The 20,436-nt window shown below is 39.5% G+C and overlaps 1 protein-coding gene across 2 annotated transcripts in view; it reads right to left on the reverse strand.

Annotated features, from left to right (window-relative positions):
* Positions 1-352: 352 nt before the first annotated feature.
* The window catches only part of SLC16A1 (solute carrier family 16 member 1), a 46,011-nt gene continuing 25,927 nt past the window's right edge, over positions 353-20,436 (reverse strand). The window contains exons 1-5 of one of the 2 annotated variants that reach the window (XM_036272743.1): positions 19,672-19,821; positions 14,355-14,615; positions 8,762-8,905; positions 4,981-5,841; positions 353-1,921 (exon numbers count right to left, since the gene is read on the reverse strand). In XM_036272743.1, the coding sequence (XP_036128636.1) occupies positions 1,647-1,921; positions 4,981-5,841; positions 8,762-8,905; positions 14,355-14,571 (1,497 nt within the window). In that variant the 5' untranslated portion in view covers positions 14,572-14,615; positions 19,672-19,821 and the 3' untranslated portion in view covers positions 353-1,646. Of the gene's footprint in view, positions 1,922-4,980; positions 5,842-8,761; positions 8,906-14,354; positions 14,616-19,671; positions 19,822-20,436 lie in introns of those variants that run through there. The other variant, XM_036272742.1, reaches the window with a different exon arrangement.

The following is a 20,436-nucleotide window of genomic DNA, read 5'->3' on the forward strand; positions in this document are numbered from 1 at the left end:
ACACTGTATACAATATATAATTCATTGAATCTCTATCATTGTCCTACATTACTTTAAAAGATATTAGGTTTAAAAACATTTTGTTTTCATTCTGGTCCATCTTCCCTCCTCTCCTTATACTAAATCCATTTCTCTACTTTTCAAATAAGTGAAAAGGGTCACACATTTTTTAGGTTTGTGTGAAGAGTAAGAGCCCTGGCCAGTTTGGCTCAGTGGTTAAGAGCATCAGCACACGGACCAGAGAGACCTGGGTTCAGTTCCTGCTAAGGGCACGTACCTTGGTTGCAGTTTATCCCTGGCCCCGGTTGGGGTCTTGTGGGTGGCAACCAGACTCTCACATTGATGTTTCTCTCTCTCTTCCTCCCTCTCTCCCTCCTGTTCTATCTGAAGATAAAAGAAAAAAAATAATGTCCTCGGGTAAGGATTAAAAAAAAACAAAAACTTATCAGAAAAAGGAGTTATTTATTAAACTATTAACACTCAGCAACTTCTCTCCCAATCTTATCCTTAGAGGTTTGCCTGGGGCCAAATCTCTCTGGCTCTCTTTAATGAGCAAACATAAAAATAAAAAAACCCCACCAAAACACACACAAACCAAATATCTCACACACAGCCCTAAGCTAGACACAGACATAAATGGAACCACTATGAATCAAAGGAGGAAAAAAATCCAGGAAAAACAACAAAAAGATTCTAAATCTCACAGTTTAACTGAGGTTTCAGAGAAACCTAAGCTGAATTCAGCTGCTGTTTGAAATATCTGCCTACATTTAATTAGAGATGTTGGATTTACTAAGGAGGCACAAACATAGTTTTGCATATTTTAATACTAACTTTTACAGTGAAAAAAATAATATTAAGTAATCTCGAAAGGGACACTGACTATAAACACTCAAAATATGTCTTTGCAAAGGGGCGCAGAAATAATATTTTAATGAAATCAACTCAAGAGCTTGACTTCAAATAAGCATCCTTAGATACGAGAGGGGTGTTGATGAATACAATGTGTTTAGAATAGCCACGATATTTCCAAAAATTTATGCCTTAAGTTTCCTAAATATATAGCAGGCAGGCACATATGTCAGGCAACTACTGATGCTAGGAAAATATTTTAGTGAGGATTTTATAAGACTCCCAGCTTTCAACCAGTATTTCTATTCAGTCTTTCAGTGATAATGTCTGACAATATGTTACAAATAATACTGAAGCAAGATTAGTTTTAAATTTTAGATTTGCTTTGAACAAGTTAGTTATTTTTCTTTGTAACAAAACACTTAAAACAGACAAAGTCAGCAGAATGGTTTGAAAAGTTAAGGCTCCTTAAAAATTTTAAAGACTAAAACTTAAGGCACATATTATAATCTTCATGACATTGTTAAAAGCTAAGATAAAAAAAAAAGAACATATCCAATTTCTTTCCCTCATTCTTTGCCAACCACTCCCTCCCCAAAGGATATATATAGCATTTTAAATTTGGACTAATGGTAAGGAGTGAAAAAAAAATTCCATCAAGGAACACCTGGGTAGGATTTCCACATAAATGTCCACTATTTGCATTGAGCACCACTGGGAGATTACAGACCAGCAGAACATTTTCAGGTATCTTGGGTCACAAGCTGCTCCATTTACCCTTTAGCCCCATGGGTTCAGACTGGACTCTCCTCCTCTCTGGGGCTGCCTTCGGTGCCTTTCTGCTCTGGCGATTCCGCTGTGTTGGTAATTTCTTTTGGCTTCTCAAAATCTATACCGATCTCTTCCTCTTTACTTTCCTTTTTCTGCTGCTTCTCTGCTTTCTGTTCTTTTGCCATGAGGTGATAATTGATGCCCATGCCAATGAAGAGATAGATGCCTGCGACAATGAGAATTATGCCACAGGTCCAGTATGTGTACTTGTAGTCTCCATATATGTCATTGAGACGACCTAAAGATGTCAAAACAACAATCCAGTAAACAGTTATGTGGGTAAAAGTAATACCCTTTCCCAAATAAAATTCAAGGATCTATACTTGGAGGGATGTCAATCCAATTCTCAAATAGCCCACAAATGACAAATTGATTTAAAAGGAACTACTAAAAATGACCTGACCTTTTGTTTATGATGTCCTGTTTGATTTGGGATGGCCTTGTGTATTGTTATTTTTAACAACTTGAAAATAATTAAATCTTGGCAAATTTGAATTGGAAAAGAACTAGAAATCATTTAGAATCAATTTTCTCAATACATATTGGAAAAAATTGTTGCAATAGAAGTTTAGGAGCCCTGGCAGGGTAGGCTCAGTGGGTTAGGGGGTCGTCCTAATAAACCAAGGTTGTGGGTTTGATCCCCGGTTAAGATATTAAAGACAATGTTTGAGGACATGGAGGTGACTGGGGGCGAGAGTCCTCCCCATTCAAGCCTGGCTTCTAGAAAAAATGAGAAGAAAAAGCCTCAAGACAGAGATTTTAAACAGTCTTCTCCTTGCCACTCAAAAGGTAGGATCCACAGAGCAGCAAGTGGCATGGTGTTGCGTGAGAGCTAAACAGGAATGTGACATCGCAGGCCCTCCCCAGACATGCTAAGTCGGATTCTGCACTTTAACAGAGGCAGGTGATATGCGAGCAGCACAGTGCGGCTGGAGAAGTGCCGCTCTGGCTCACTGGGGTTTGAGAAGACAAAAGCCTCCTGAGGAGGGAGGGCCAGTTCTTACAGTTTGGCTAGAATAAACCTAGCCAAAAGGTTAAGAAAAGAAGAAAGGTTTTAATTTTTTTTTTCCAATATGCTACAGCACCTCTTGTTCATGGATTTGGAGACAGAGTCCACTGGACAATGTGGTGACTTAGACAAGTTATTTTTTATTTATTTATTTTTTATCCTCACCCGAGGACATTTTTCCATTTTTTGTACAGAGAAAGTGGGAGGGAGAGAGAGGAAGAGAGAGAGAGGGAAACATCGATGTGAAAGAGACACATCGAGTGGCTGCCACCTGCTCGACCAACCAGGACCGGGGACAAACTGCAACCAAGGTACATGCCCTTAGCGGGAACCGAACCCGGGTCTCTCCGGACCGCAGGCCGACGCTCCAACCGCTGAGCCAAACTGGCCAGGGCTGGACAAGTTATTTTCAATGTCCCTTTCCACCTGTTCTCTGGACACGCCCTGTCTTAACAGTCGAAGTACTTGCAAGTTGAAATGTGACATAAAAATCTGTGTTTTATTGGCTACTTAGTCCTTTAACATGATATTTTAAGTTCTATTTTTTTTTTTTTTTAACATCTAGTCTAGTGTATCCATCTCTCTTAACATTACAATAGATATTAAAAACTAAAATTTTAGCCAGGCCAGTGTGGCTCAGTGGTTGAGCACTGACCCATGCACCAAGAGGTTGCTGGTTCGATTCCCGGTCAGGGCACATGCCCAGTTTGTGGGCCTGATCCCCAGTGGGGGCATGCAGGAGGCGGTTGATCGATGTTTAATGTAAGAGAGAGAGATGTTAATCAAATAATTACACAAATTGTGACCAGTGCTACTAGGAGGGTTGAAAGCAGAGAACAGGAGATAGGGTCAGGAAGGCTTCTCTTAAAGAGTAAACTAAGCCAAGACTGATAGGAGAAAGAAGTTATCTGGGAGAAAGGCGGTAGGACAGGGATCCAGGCAGAGAACAGTGAGTGCAAAGGCAGGTGGTGGGAGGAAGCACAGGGGGTGAGAGGGGAAAGGAGAGGGGCCAGGATGCTGGAGGAGAGCACAGGCCAGAGGTAGGAAATGAAGCTGGAGAGAAAGGTGGGCGGGGCCATGAGGGGCCCTGTAGGCCACATTAGGAAATTTGATCTTCACCCTAAGAAGATGGGAAGCAACTCAAGAGCTCTAATGAGCTGAAATATCAGATTTACTTTTGTAGGAATAATTTTGCCTTTAGAGTAGAAAACAGATTGAAGTCTAGATAGAATGGATATAGTAGATCAGTTAGGTGGCTACTAGGCCAGCCCAGATAGGAACTATAGGGAAGTATAGCGATGAAGAAAGTGTATAGAATATAAAGAGATTTAGGAAGTGAAAACTGACAAGATTTGGCAACTCATTGGGCATGGTGGAAGGAAGTTTAAGTTACATCCTCTCAGAAAGAGAGCCAAATTATTTTTTTACTATGCGTTATATATTGAGCTAATTATTTAAAAGATGAAGTATTGAATAACCTTAGGAAATAGTTCCCAAATTGTATACTCAATTACCAACTGCGTGATATAAAGCAAATCATTTCACTTTTCAAAGCTTTTTTCTTCACTTGCAAAGCGGGACTCTTAACAGTCCCTACCTCATAGACTTGTGAGATATAAGCGAACCCAGAAAATAGGACAATGCACTATGATCTTACATGGCAGCTATTATTACTACTACTACTTTAATTACTACTGCTAAAATAAATTCATTAAAGTGCAACTACCACCAGTGCTTTAGAGGTGGAGTTGTATTTTACATGTTTTCTTTATTTTTAAGTTTTTTTCCTTTATTGATTTTAGAGAGAAAGAAAGTACGACGAAGAGAGAGACAGAAACATCAATGAGAGAGAACATCCACTGGCTGCTTCCTGCATGCCCTCCACTGGGGATCAGGCCCAAACCTGGGCATGTGTTCTAACTGGGAATCGAACCAGCGACCTCTTGGTGCATCGGTTGATGCGCAACCACGGAGCCACACCGGCCAGACTACATGTTTCCTTACGATAAGGATGTAAGTTTTACAAAGAGAAAACATTTTAAGAAACAATGTTATTTGTAAAAATATTTTGCTCCCTTCAGCTTGATGGTTCTATTTAATTCAATTCTGTAAGTATTTGAGCAATTGTGCTGTGCCAAGCATTGTATCAGTACTGAGGGCACGGAAATGAGAAAGACTTGCTCTCCCCTCCAGCAAGAGGCTCACTGATCTCTGCTTTCTATCACCTTCCCAATCTTTGTGCCTGTTTTATGTTAACAGAACCACGAAAATAAGGAGACATACTATACCTAAAAGTGGTGGCCCCAGGAGGACAGGACAGCATTCCACAATGGTCACCAATCCCACAGCACTGGAGAACTTTTGGGGTCCAACGAGGTCCATCAATGTTTCAAACAATACTGAACTGAGCCACCCAAATGCAAACCCAAAAACTCCTGCATAAATACAGAACCCAACATAGGTGGACGACAAAGGTGCTGTCAGATGACACAATCCATTTGCAATAATAGAAGCAGCAAAGAAATACTGAACTCGAGGTCTTATCCACTTTGTGTTGGCTACAAGTCCCATAGATGGTCTGGCTACCATGTCAACAAAAGCCAGAATAGAAAGAAGAAAGGCAGACTTCTCACTAGAGTAATGCTGACTCTTGCCATAACTACTGAGAAAGACCAAAGGAGTAAATAGTCCAAAAAACATGAGCACATTTCCGGAGAGGTATAGCAAAAAGCCTCTGTGAGTGAACAGGGATAAGTCCAGGAATTTATTAATTGTTTGGAAGACTGACTGTTTCTCCTTTTTAGGGTTTCCTCCAATGAGATCTGTATTTGCATCACCTGCCACTTTTGCATCAGACTTTCCAGCTTCCTGAAAAGTTTCTTTAGAATATTTCTCTGTAGTGGCCGGTGGGGGCCCTATTGGTCTCATCAGGGCTCCGGCCACACAGCAGTTTAGTAGGAAGCCTCCAAGAATTAGGAAACTTCCTCTCCAGCCAAAGATACCGAAGAAAGCCTGATTGAGGGGAGCCAGGGTAGAGAGGAACACGGGGCTGCCTGCCATCGCCAGTCCATTTGCCAATGGCCGCTTCTTGTAGAAATACTTGCCAATCATGGTCAGAGCTGGATTCAAATTGAATGCAAGCCCAAGACCTGCGGAGGAGGGGAAAAAAAAAATCACATACTGTAATAAATGTCAGAGAGATATTTGGAATTACTTACCAGACAAATAAATTAAAATAAAGGTACAAGTAATGAAAGGAGACAAAGATCCTCATTATTGAAGACACTATAGTGGTTTAAAGTGTGAGCTCTAAAACCAGACTATGTGTGTTCAAATCTCAGCATCACTACTTATTGTGTGTCATGTCAGACATGTTGACCCTCCTGTGACTGTTTCCTAATATGTAAAACAGGTGCATAGCACTATTGTGAGTAGAACACTTAGACTAATGCCTGGCATGTGTAAACGCTCAATAAATATGATTTTTATTATTGTTTATACTACTTAAAGGTGAAAAACTATTTGTCAAATGTAGTAAAATCACCTGAAGGTTTACTATAACCATAGGAATTCATGAAGTAGACTATTATCAAAGAGAGAGAAATAATATTACAATAGAAAATGCAGTATGAAATTCTTCCTTTTACAATAGCACCAAAAACTAAAAATGTGCAATTAATAACTAGGATTGTGTAACTTTCGTGAAGTGCTAGAGAATTTAAAATGGCACACACAGCCCTGGCCAGTTTGGCTCAGCGGTTAGAGCGTCGGCCTGCGGTCCGGAGAGACCCGGGTTCGGTTCCCGCTAAGGGCACATACTTCGGTTGCAGTTTGTCCCCGGCCCTGGTTGGTCGTGCGGGTGGCAGCCACTCGATGTGTCCCTTCACGTCGATGTTTCTCTCTCTCTCTCCCTCCCTCTCTATCTGTACAAAAAATGGAAAAATTTCCTCGGGTGAGGATAAATAAAAAAAAAAAAATTAAAATGGCACACACAACATTTTTGGATAATAAAACACAACACTGTCAAGATGTCAGTACTCTCCAAATGAATGCATGAATTTTATGTGATTCTAATGAAAATGTCAATGTATTTTCATTTTGGAAATGAGGTAAAATGACTCTAAGACATACTTGGAGAATACATGTAAGCCAACCAAAAAAAATTATGGTGGTGCAGGAGGAGGAGTGCGACTAAGCATAGCGGATATTTAAATGGACTTCTAGTCTGGCCGGTATGGTTCAGTGGTTGAGTGTCGACCCATGCACCAAGAGGTCACTGGTTCGATTCCCAGCCAAGACATATGCCCAGGTTGTGGCCCAACCCACAGAGGGGACGTGCAGGAGGTGACCAATTGATGTTTTCTCTCATTGATGTTTCTACCTCTCTCTCTCTCACTTCCTTTCTAAAATCGATAAAGAAAAAAAAATTTTTTTAAATGGACTTCTAAAAGCTACTATCATCAGAACAGTGTGGCTATGACTAAGGAATAGGTAAACACTGGTCAATGAAAATGGACAAAGTTCTGGATCATACCTGAAATACATAAACATTTAATGCAAGATAAAAGTGACATTTTAAATTACTGCAGAAAAGATTGTATTTAAATGCAGTGTGCCATTTGGTCATTCTTTTGAGTAACTAAAGCTATTGTAATAACCATAACCTGCATGTTTTTCCACACAAACAACCACAAACCTACTTTTGCCAACTCCTATATATATAATGGAATATTACTTGGACATAAAAAAAGAATGAGATCTTATCATTTGTGACAACACGGATGGACCTAGAGGTATTACCTAAGTGAAAAAAGTCAGAAAAAGAAATGCCTTATGATTTCACTTATGTGCAAAATCTAAAGAACAAAACAAAAAAACAAACTAGAAACAGACTCTTAGATATAGATACAGAGACCAGACTAATGATGGTTGCTGAAAAGGGGACTGGGGGGCGGGGTGAAAAAGGTGAAGGGATTAAGAAGTACAAATTGGTAATTACAAAACAGTCATAGGGATGTAAAATATAATATAGGGAATATAGTCAATAATATAATAACTATGCATGGTGCTAGGTGGGTACTTGAAATATCAGAGAGAACACTTTGTAAAGTATATGATTGTCTAACCACTATGCTGTACAACTGAAATAATAATATAATATTGAATGTCAAAAACCAAACCAAACCACCTAACTGTATGATTCCACTTATAAGAGGTACTCAGAGTTACCAAATTTTATTTATTTTTTTAAATCCTCACCTGAGGACATTTTTGCATTTATCTTCAGATAGAACAGGAGGGAGAGAGGGAGGAAGAGAGAGAGAAATATTGATGTGAGAGAGACACATCAAGTAACCGGGGCCGAGGACAAACTGCAACCGAGGTACGTGCCCCCAGCGGAAACCGAACCCGGGACTCTTCGTTCCACGGGCTGATGCTCTAACCGCTGAGCCAAACTGGCCAGGGCAGAGTTACCAAATTTACAGACAGAAAGAATGGTGTTTACCATGGACTCGGGGGGGGGGGGACATGGGGGGATATGGAGTTATTATTTAATGGGTACAGAGTTTCAATTTTACAAGATGGAAGTGTTCTGGAGACAGATGGTAGCGATATTTGTATAACAATGTGAATATACATAATAACACTGAATTGAACACTTAAAAATGTTTAAGAAGGTAAATTTTATGTTTAGTTCACCAAAATTAAATATTTTAAAATACTACTTTGAAAAAATAACTGTCTCACGCAAACAGGTAATTTAACGTGTAAAGTTATCACACATTATTCTTAAATCAACACACAAAAGTGGTCAATAGCATTTAAAAAAATAAGTACAGACACAAACATATAAAAATACTTTCCTAATAGAGGGATAAAAATAAAAGACATATTTTATCTACTACCACTGACTATTCTTAGGACAATGGATGCAATCATCTCTTTCAACTCATTCATTCAACAATAAACACCCACTGCTATCACAGGAATTTCTTTAAAAATTGTTTCTAGTACTTAATATATTTACAGCTCTTTATAATGTTTGAAAATGAATCAACAGCAACTCACCTCCAATGAATCCAATACATAAGTAAAGTTCTTGTACACTGTTACAGAAAGAAGCTGCAATCAAGCCACAGCCTGACAAGCAGCCACCAGCAATCATGACTGGACGACTGCCATATTTATTCACGAGGACACTGCTGATAGGACCTAAGAAAGAACCAAAAATTTAGTGGCATAGAGAAAAGGAACCTACCCTCTCACATTTACACAAGGCATTAATGACACTAAGTGACAAGTCCTCCAAAACAAACGGATACAACAAAAGGCAACAGTAAGAATATTGCTTTCTGTAATTATTTTATAGCCACCGGTATGTGTACTGGAAAATAAAGACTCTAATGAATACCATTAATTGTGTATCTTTTATATCTGGATATATTGGATGGGATTTTACTAAAGACCAGAAGAGGCTGAAAATTTGGTAACAGATGTTCACAGGCTCCTTGATGTATCTAGGAAATGATCAACATATATTTAGTAAGTTTGCTTTGTTTTAATTTTTGGACAGGCACGCTGATATGATGAGATGATTTGAGAGCATTATTTACACATCATCATAAATGTGGTTTGTGTCATATTTTATAAAAAGAAGAAACAAACAAAGACAAAATACGTAATTATTTTGCCCTGGCCGGTTGGGCTCAGTGGTTAGAGCATTGGCCTGCAGTCCTGAGAGACCCAGGTTTGGTTCCTGCTAAGGGCGCGTACCTTGGTTGCAGTTTGTCCCCAGCCCTGGTTGGTCGTGCAGGTGGCAGCCACTCGATGTGTCCCTTTCATGTCGATATTTCTCTCTCTCTCTCTCTCTTTCTCTCTCTCCCTCTCACTCTACCTGAACAAAAAATGGAAAAATGTCCTCAGGTGAGGATAAAAAAAATATATATATATTTTTTCCAAGTTTAAATAATTTTGCTATTAGGACATCTAAATTTAAAACAAAACCCAACAAAATGGTTCCGAGTTACATCTAGATGTTTCAGGTATTGAATTATGTCTTTTAGACAGTTAACCTGGTTCCATGCCTATATTAGTTTTGTGTTAGACAATACTGTGAAAAAAATGCTTGTAACCTGGCCAGTGTGTCTCAGTGGTTGGTTGAGCATCGACCCATGCACCAACAGGTCACAGGTTCGATTCCTGGTCATGGCACATGCCCAGATTGTGGGCTTGCTGGAGGAGCCAATCAATGTTTTCTCTCATCAATGTTTCTATCTCTCTCTCCTGATCCCTTTCTCTCTCTCTAAAATCAACAAAGAAAAAAATTAAAAATAAACAAATAAATGTAACTAAAGATAAATCATTACATGTAATGTGTAGTCCTGGATTTAATCCTAGATTAGATTTAAAAAAATGTTTGTAGGAGAAAATTAAGTCAGGTGATGGTAAAATATCCTTGGGTCTAATGCCTCAAGAGGATAGGAAATGGAATGTTATCTAAGAAAATCAGATTAAATTTCCTCAGCTAAACAGATGCATACAAAACAAAATTAGTTTTTCTTGAATGTGAGAGAAGGAACCAAATAAAAAATGTTAAGGATTAAGAAAAAGATTTTATGCATTTCATGTATCAGTTTTTTAACAAAAAATCAAATGGCCTCTCCTTATTTGCTACAAATAGGTATAATCTATAATTCCCCATTTCCAAATTTGTCTTAATTATAAGAAAGTACTATCCAAAGCAAACAATGCCTTAAAAGCTGTAACAAAACTCACATAGACTAATAATATCTGCTGATTACAAACTGAATAACATTTATTTCATTTCCTTTATATTTATACTTATGTCTCTACTTCATGGACACGAACTTGTGGAAATGATAACTTTGTTTACATGACACCATAACCTGGCTGGTTAAGGTAGATGATTATAAATAAGAAAGGGTCACCAGCAATACAGCAGCAGGGAAGGGGATGTTTGACATGTGCAGTCACAAAGTTAGTCCTGAGTTTCAAAGCCCATTTTCTTCCCGTTATATGCATTCTATATTTTTGGAACTAAGTTATAAAGCAGAAGACATTCAAATCATATTTCTATTCTATCAGCACAGTAAATTATGACCTTAGTCTGTTTACTGTATACTTAGCTCCCTAGAAGATGGTAAGTCTATTTCTAGAAACATATATAGAATGTATATATTCAGAATATACTATTGATCATGAGCTGGCATATTCTATTTCCATAAATACTATGGAAAATTCTGCAGTTACTTATATTCTGGTAGTACTATTCAACTGCAATATGGTGTTTTAAGATGAAAAGAACTGCAGGGAACCCAAATTCAAATTATAGGAGGTATGTACGTACATACCCATGTACATATGTATGCATGTATACATACATATAATAAACATGCAAGAAGTAATTAAAGCTTTTGATATCCTAGTGTTTCAGAGGGCCAAGTTCTCTCTAAGGTGCTGGCTGCCAGGACAGACTTCAGGCTTAACCAAGTATATGTTAAAACTGTTTATTTAATCTTCACCCGAGGACACTTTTGCATTTATCTTCAGATAGAATGGGAGGGAGAGAGGGAGGAAGAGAGAGAGAGAAAACATCGATGTGAGAGAGACACATCGACTGGCTGGCTGCCACCCACACGACCCCAACCAGGGCCGGGGATAAACTGCAACTGAGGTACGTGCCCTTAGCAGGAACTGAACCAGGGACTCTCTGGACCGCAGGCCGATGGTCTAACCGCTGAGCCAAACCAGCTAGGGCTTAAGTATATGTATAAAGAAGTTTTCATTGATCTTCTAAGTCACTTCATGCAAATATTAGGCCATAGCTGGTTTGGAAATAATTTGGATTTACAGCTTGTGTAAGATGAAAGAATGAAATATTTCTATATTAATTTTTCATGAAACAAATTTTGTATAGTAAGAATTACAAAGATCAAAACAGTGCCACACTGTTGACTTTGTGAAGTATAAGTTAATGCTGTTAAGTTTCTAGTATTTTAGATAGGAAATGTTAAGATGACATCACACTGTAGAACTGAAAACATGTAAATTTATACTTTCATGTTAGGAAAAATAGGAACAATTCAAGCAAGTAAATAAACCAACAGCAGGCATCTAAGATCTCCTCCCCTAAAAAATACACTTTAACAAGCATCAGTATGTATCTATGAACCAAAGCACTTAAAAATAAAAAGATAAAAAAGAAAGAAGAGAAAACTAAACCATTCACATATTAGTGTTGAAGGTGTGGCCCAAATGCACAAGTTAAAGGATTATGGCCCTTGTAAAAGTGATGGCAATTCTTAGGGGACATACTACTTAGGAGCTAATCAAAACAAAATAACCCACTTAGTAAAAATTCTGGTGCAAGGCACATGATAGGCAATTGGTTTTTCAGAGTTATTTCAGGAAGAATGGCCCCAATTAGCTATAATTAAAAATAGAGAGGGGTACAGTTCATAGGCCTATTATAACAAATTCAGGGAAATGTGCTAGTTATCTCTGGGCGAGGACAAAGAAGGAACTGTTTTCTCAAAAGAAAGTGTCATGTGCAATTAGCAGAACTGACATCACTTACTTTTGATGCAAAATGCAAGTGGCTCTCAAGCTCTGTACACACCAAGCACCTGGAGTACATCTGGATGATATTTATACCAAGTCCTTCAACTCAAAACCTGATTAGAAATCCTGGCGGATGGAGCCCTGGCGGGTTTGGCTCAGCGGTTAGAGTGTCGGCCTGGGGTCCAGAGAGACCTGGGTTCGATTCCTGCTAAGTGCACGTGCCTTGGTTGTGGTTTGTCCCAGGCCCTGGTTGTGTTGTGTGGGTGGCAGCAACTCGATGTGTCCCTTTCACATCAATGTTTTTCTCTCTTTCTCCCTCCCGCTCTATCTGAATAAAAAATGGAAAAATGTCATCGGGTGAGGATTAAAAAAAAAAAAGAAAAGAAAAAGAAAAAGAAATCCTGGTGGATGGAGTTCAAGGCCTCCAAAATCATTGGCTCTCAGAAACTAGATAATGTGCAAAGTCCCTTTTGATTTATCTGAACTTATATTTTTAAAAGTACCACAATTCAGTTCGGCCAGTTGTGGCTCAGTGGTTGAGCATCAACCCATGCACCAAAAGGTCGCTGGTTCAATTTCCGGTCAGGACACATGCCCAGGTTGTGGGCCCGATACCTAGTGGGGGGCATGCGGGAGGCGGCCACTGGATGTTGTCTCTCATCAATGTTTCTCTCTCTCTCTCCCTTCCTTTCTCTCTAAAATCAATGAAGAAAAATAAATAAATAAAAGCACCACAATTTAGCACTTACATCCTTTAAAAACCACTTAAATTTAATAGACAAAACAGGCTTATGTTCAAAATTTAAAAGACTCAAAAGATATATAGCAGAAAAAAATGCCTTCCCACACTTGTTTCAGTCACCCAATTTCTCTCTCTCTAAGGTATCTAGGTTACGTGTTTTCTCTGCACAATAAAATTATGCAGTTAATTCAATTATGACTTCAACTACTTATTTCTGTTTCATGAGCTTATGCTATTGTCTCAACATGATTATAAATTTCCCAAAGGCAGAGCTCAAGATTAGTGTTCTCTATCACAACAGCTAAGCTAGTGTGGAATATGTGCACAGCACTTAATAAAAATTGGTTGAATCTGAGACCAGGTTAGAAGCCTAAGGCTCAGTTTAACAGTTAAAATATAGAACATTTATACTGGCTATTAAAGAGCTACGTATGAAAATAATCTGAGGTACTAAACTGCCACCAAAAATAAGATCACCAGAAGTGAAAGCTTGCCTAAATAAGCAACATGAGACACTGTCAATCCCAGGAAAGAAATACATTTGGCTTTAGAATCTCTGCTAACTAAGCAAGTGTGTATGCGTATTTTTTTTTTTTTTTGGTTAATCCTCACCCGAGAATATTTCTCCATTAATTTTTTTAGAGAGAATGGAAGGGAGGGAGAGAAAGAAACATCGATTGGTTGCCTCCTGTACAACCCCAACAGGGGTCTGCAACCCAGGTACGTGCCCTTGACCTGAACTGAACCCAAGACCCTTTGGTCCACAGGCTGACACTCTAACTGCTGAGCCAAACTGGCCAGGGCAACAAACAGTTTTTAAATGATGTTATTAAGTAAGCACTAATCTACTCTCCACATTTCAAAGACAGAAGGGGGGAAAAATGATAAAACTTAAGTTTAAGGTGAAGCTGGAATGCTTTTAGGACTAATAACATCACAAGGAACAAGGAAGAGATTTTATTTATTTATTTTTTTCTAATACCATGAAAAGCTTTTATCTGAGACTTTGAATTAGTTATTCAGGTTAACCTGATTTACTTTCATTCTCCCCAATCAATTTTTAAAAATCTTGTTTACATCTTAAGAGCCAAGCAGAGAACATAAGAAAATTCAGTTGTGCATTGTGTCATTTTTCTGAGAGCTTTTTAAAGTTCAATGATAGTGAGTGGGGGCAAATCACAAAAGTTGTCATTGCTAAAAGAAGTGAAAAATGGGACTCTAATCATAAAGCTTCAAGAAATAACATTTCAAAACACCTCACTGAATGAGACATAAAAAAAACATGACCTAATACAGAGCCTCTGGCTGCTTAATGAACACTGAATGGCAGGTACTTACCTCCACCATACATGACAGCTAACATTATGGAGGATATCCATGACACTTCACTGGTGGTGGCATTGAATATTCCTTCAATTTCTTTGAAGAACACAGTAATAGACTTGGGAAATGCATAAGAGAAGCCGATGGAAATGAAAGCTCCAACTACCACTGCCCACCCCCAGCCTCCATCTGGGGGGGTATATCCAACTGGACCTCCAACTGCTGGTGGCATTTTAAGGGTAGATGAATTCCAAAATGCAGTTCAAATCTGAATATCTGAAGTATATAAAATTAAAACAGTATGTCAGCAATAAAGCACTCCCACCTAGCACTGCTGACAACAAACACTTCCACCCTTCACATCAAGCTTTCAACTAACTGAGTTGTTTTTCAACATTACTTGTCCAACAGACATTATCTTCTAAGGACATTATCACAAGAAGTCTTAGTGCCATGGTACTGCCCGGAGTTTTTATTAGTGTAAAGAAAGATAGCTTCTCACCATTTAAGAAACCATAGTGAAAATAAATAATTTTCAATACATGCAGCCTTTGTATTTCAAATAAGCCCACTTGCTTTAGCAGTAAATATAAGTCCTTGAATTATTGTATACAACTAAGTGCCTCCTTTAACTTATCTGCTTGCAAAATTCATGTAACACATACCCTACAAAAGTTCCAGTTTTTCCCCTTTGCCAAAATGTATTCTTCAATACTTACTTTCCCTTATTTATATGCAGACTTAAAAGTATCAGGAAGAGTAGGTACCTGACTCAGTAGATACGCAACAATTTGCAAAACAGATCATTCTGAACACAAACATTACATTTAATGGGCTGGAAGACTGTCAAAAGATGGTAGTTTCAAATAAAAGATTGAAATCACCTTGTTACTAATGAATAGCATGTTTAGAAAATGAAACTTCCTGTTATATTATGAATAAGGAAAAGATGGGAATGTTTGGTGGTAGGCCTACCTGTTTTCTTTTTTTTCCTTATTGAAGTTAGAGAGAGAGAAAGGGAGAGGGAAAGAGATAGAAACACTGATGAGAGAGAACATTGATTGGCCGCCTCCTGCAGCCCCCCACTGGAGACTGAGCCCACAACTTGGGTATGTGTCCTGACCAGGAATTAAACTGGCGACCTCCTGGTGCATGGTTCAATGCTCAATCACTGAGTCGCACCGGCCGGGCTACCTGTTTTCTTATAAAGTTTGCCTTTAACTTATTTAAAGCCAGCACCCACCCTATATTAAAACTCATCCTGCAACAGTATGTTAGCATGTTTATTTCAAATTATCTCCACTCAGACTATGTTATAGGTCACTACATACATAGGTCAGATGACAAGCTCACTCTTGGATGCAACATTCTTTAGTCTAAAACACAATCCTAGCTTTATAGTGTAGTAGTCAACTCCTACATACTGCTCCTTCCAACCCGTCTGAACACCAAATATGAATAACAGATGCTGTGAAGGTAGGAAGAAAATATGCTCTAGGGGAAGTTTCCCTAAAAACAAGGATGAAGGTTTCATCACTTCTACTCAACATTGTGGTAGAGGTTCTAGCCAGTTTCTACAGGCAAGAAAAACAAATAAAAGATTAGAAAGGAAGGAGTTAAGCTGTCTTTTTTTGCAGAAGACATAATTGTCTATGCAGGCAATGCTAAGGAATATACCAAAAAAAGGGCACAGTACTAAATATGAATTTAACTAGGTCTCAGCATACAAGACCAATAATTCAACTGTCTTTCTATAAACCAACAATCGGGATTTATTTACAATACTATTTACAAGAGCATTAAGAAATGGAATAGGGCCCTGGCCGGTTTGGCTCAGCGGTTGGAGCGTCGGCCTGTGGTACAGAGAGACCTGGGTTCGGTTCCGCTAAGGGCACGTACCTCGGTTGCAGTTAGTCCCCGGCCCTGGTTGGTCGTGCGGGTGGCAGCCACTCGATGTGTCCCTTCATGTCGATGTTTCTCTCTCTCTCTCTTCCTCTTTCTCCCTCCCGCTCTATCTGAACAAAAAGTGGGAAAATGTCCTCGGGTGAGGATAAAAAAAAAAGAAATGGAATAGGGCCCTGGCCGGTTTGGCTCAGCGGTTAGGGCCTGCAGTCCACACAGACCCGGGTTCGGTTCCCGCTAAGGGCATGTGACTTGGTTGCAGTTTGTCCCCGGCCCGGCCCGGCCCGGGTTGGGTTGCGAGGGCGGCAACCACTTGATGTGTCCCTTTCACATGTTTCTCTCTCTCTCTCTCCCCCCTCCCCCCACTCTATCTGAACAAAAAATGAAGGAATGTTCTTGGGTGAGGATTAAAAAAAAAGAAAAGAAAAGAAACTAAATAATGATAAATCTGACAGATGATGTATAAGATATGTACACTGAAAACTATAAAATATTACCAAGAAATTAAAAAACTAAATAGATAACCCATCCTCATGGTTTGAAAGACTCAATCCACAGATGACAAAGAAGCATATAAAAAGTGCTCAAAATTATTAGTCATTCATAAAATGCAAACTGAAATCATAATGAGATACTATACACATCTACTAGAATGAGAGAAATTAAGGATGACGACACTAAGAGTTGGTGAGCATATAAAGCAAATGGAACTCTCACATTGCTAGTGGTAAAGCAAAATGGTACAGCCGGGTTGAAGAACATTTTGGTAGTTCTTTTTATAAAGTTAAACACATTTTACATATGACCCAGTCATTATACCTCTAGGTATTATCCAAGAGCTATGAAAACATATATCTTCAAAGATTTAAATGAGAACCTTCTAGTAGCTTTATTCATATTAGCCCAAAGCTGAAGAAAACCCAAATATCCACCAACAAGTGAACTGATAGACAAATTATGGTATAGCCATATAATGAAATACTTACTACTCAGCAATAAAAAGGAACTACTCATGCATGCAAGAACATAGATGAATCACAAAAAGATTATGTTAAGTGAAAAAAAAAAAAGCTAGATGTAACATTATTTTGTATGGTTACATTTAAAAAAAATTTTTTTAATCCTCACCTGAGGACACTTTTTACATTAATCTTCAGATAGAGCTGGAGGGAGAAAGGAAGTGAGAGAGAAAAAGAGCTCTGAGAGAGAGAAACAACGATGTGAGAGAGATACATAGACTGGTTGCCACCCACACAACCCCAACCAGGGCTGGGAACAAACTGCAACCGAGGTACGTAACCTTGGCCAGAATCGAACCCGGGACTCTTTGGTCCGAGGGCAACACTCTTACTGATGAGCCATACTGGCCAGAGCTTGTATGGCAACATTTATATGAAGTTCTAGAAAAGGCAAAATTCTAGTAACAGAAAACAGATCAGGGTTGGAGAGAGAAGGCTAACTGCAAAGGGGCATTAGACAACTTCTTTGGTGATCTAAATGTTCATATGATTGCGGCAGTAGTTACTCATCAAGTTGTACATTTAAAACTGGAAAAATATGCCCTGGTCAGTTTGCCTCAGCAGTTGGAGAGTTGGCCTGTGGACCGAGGGGCCGCAGGTTTGACCCCCAGCCCTGCTAGAGGTCATGTAGGAGGCAACCAATCGTTGTCTCTCTCACATCAATATTTCTCTCTGTTTCTCCCTCCCTCCCTTCCATTCTGTCTAGAAAGCAATGGAAAAATATCCTCAGGTGACGATTAAAAAATAAATAAAACTGGCAAATTTTATTGTATGTAAATCATGCCTTAATAAAGCCGATCAAAAACAAAAATAGTGGCCCTGGCTGACTTGGCTCAGCAGTTACAGCGTTGGCCCAAGTACCAAAGGGTCACAGGTTCGATTCCTGGTCAAGGGTACATACCTTGGTTGCAGGTTCAATCCTGGCCCCGGTCTAGATGTATGTGGGAGGCAACCAATTAATGTCTCTCTGTCTCTCCTCTCTCTCCCTTCATCCCTTGCACTCTATGTAAAAATCAATGAAAAATATCCTCGGGTGAGGATTAACAAAACAAAAAACAAAAATAATGCAAGGACGGTGACAAAGGATAAAATCTGTTCATTGGTACAGGGAGACAAAACAGAAGCAAAAGGAGATGGCAAGGAAATTTCTTCATCTTGGCTCTCTGGGTGGTTGGAAGAAAGAAGAGGAAAAGAAAGAGGACAAAGAGTTATGGGCTCAATTCCAGTCAAGGGCTCATAACTCGGTTTCAGTTTGGTCCCCGGCCCTGGTCAGGGTCATAAGGGAGGCAACCAGTTGATGATGTCTGTCTCTCTTTCTCTCCTTCACTCCCTCACAGTCTATCTGAAGATAAGTGGAAAAATATCTTTGGGGCGGGGGTGGGGGGGAGATTAAAAAAAGCAAAGAAATGACAGAAAACTCTCTCCTGAGAATTCACAACTATAAGTCTGTGTGAGCTTATGCTTGGCAGGGCTATGTGGGAAACCTCTATTCTTCCAAAGACATATTATGTTTGATCTTGCTAGTAAAGATGTCCCAAAGGCAAAGCCCTGCCAAATATAAACAGATAATCTAAAATTTCAAAAACACATCAAGAATCAATTAACCATAAGTGAAGCAAAGCCAATCCAATATAGTTGGATTAGACACTCAAGAACTACAGACACTGGATTGGATATTTAAATGGCTAAAAGCATGAAGTAGGGCATTAAAAACTCTTCAAAAATTAGACTAATTGATTTGAAACAGAACTTCTAGAAATGAAAAGTAAACTCAGTGAAATTAATAATAGGTCAATCAGCAGACTGAACATAGATGGAAAGAGAGATGGTAAACCTTCAGGATAGTTTTTTTTTTTTTATCCTCACCCGAGGATATTTTTCCATTTTTTTGTACAGACAGAGTGGGAGGGAGAGAGAGGAAGGGGGAGAGAGAGAGAAACATCGATGTGAAGGGACACATCGAGTGGCTGCCACACGCACGACCAACCAGGGCCGGGGACAAACTGCAACTGAAGTACGTGCCCTTAGCGGGAACCGAACCCGGGTCTCTCCGGACCGCAGGCTGACGCTCTAACCGCTGAGCCAAACTGGCCAGGGCCAGGATAGTTTTGAAGAAAAAAGTCAGAATTCAGTGGAGAGCTTTATTCCGAAGCTATGAAAGAAAGGTACATGGAGTTCAGAATGGGAGGATCAACCATCCATCTAATAGGACTTTAGAAAAAGAGAACAGAAAGAGTGGGAAAGAGGCAACGTTCTTCTTTTAAATTTTAGCAGAGGGAGAGCGGGGGGGGTGTGTGTGTGTGTGGGGTGGCGCTGGTGGAGAAACATCGATGTGAGAGAGACACATCGACTGGTTGCCACCCACAGGACCCCAACTGGGGCCGGGGACAAACTGCAACCGAGGTACGTACCGTTAGTAGGAACCGAACCCAGGTCTCTCTGGTCCGCAGGCCGTCTCTCTAACTGCTAAGCCAAACTGGCCAGGGCAAGAGGCAACTTTCAAGAGCTAATGACTAAGGATACAGACTTGATGAATAACATGAACCTACATATGAGGAAACCTAAAAAGATAAAGAGGAAAACCTTTAAAAGTAAACACAGTGACAAAACAGAATTCTCAACAATTTTTTTTTTATCCTCACCCGAGGACATTTTTTGGTATTTTGTTCAGATAGAGTGGGAGGAAGGGAGGGAGGGAGAGAGAGAGAAACATCGACGTGAAAGGGACACATAGAATGGCTGCCACCCACACGACCCAACCAGGGCCGGGGACAAACCGCAACCAAAGCATGTGCCCTTAGCGGGAACCGAACCTGGGTCTCTCTGGACTGCAGGTCGACGCTCTAACCGCTGAGCCAAACCGGCCAGGGCAATTTATCAATTTTGATAAAACTCAACCAATGTGTCTTCAAATATTGGCTTTTCCCTATTCTCTCTTTCCACTCTTCTGAGACTCCAAATGGATGTGGACAGGACCTTCCCATGGTATCTACTCCCTTCCTCTTCTGTGTTTTCCATACTTTTGTTTCTCTGTACTAACAATTTGAGGCCTAGGATATTATCTTTCTCCAGAGATATATTTCATGGATCAAGATGTTTTTAGGTTGCAGTTCACTTGAGGACTGGTTTGCCTCCAATTCACCCTTCGTCTATGGCGCACAGCCCTTTAGCATCCC

This window comes from Molossus molossus, unplaced genomic scaffold (genome assembly GCF_014108415.1).
Source record: "Molossus molossus isolate mMolMol1 unplaced genomic scaffold, mMolMol1.p scaffold_m16_p_20, whole genome shotgun sequence".
Lineage (NCBI taxonomy): Eukaryota > Metazoa > Chordata > Mammalia > Chiroptera > Molossidae > Molossus > Molossus molossus.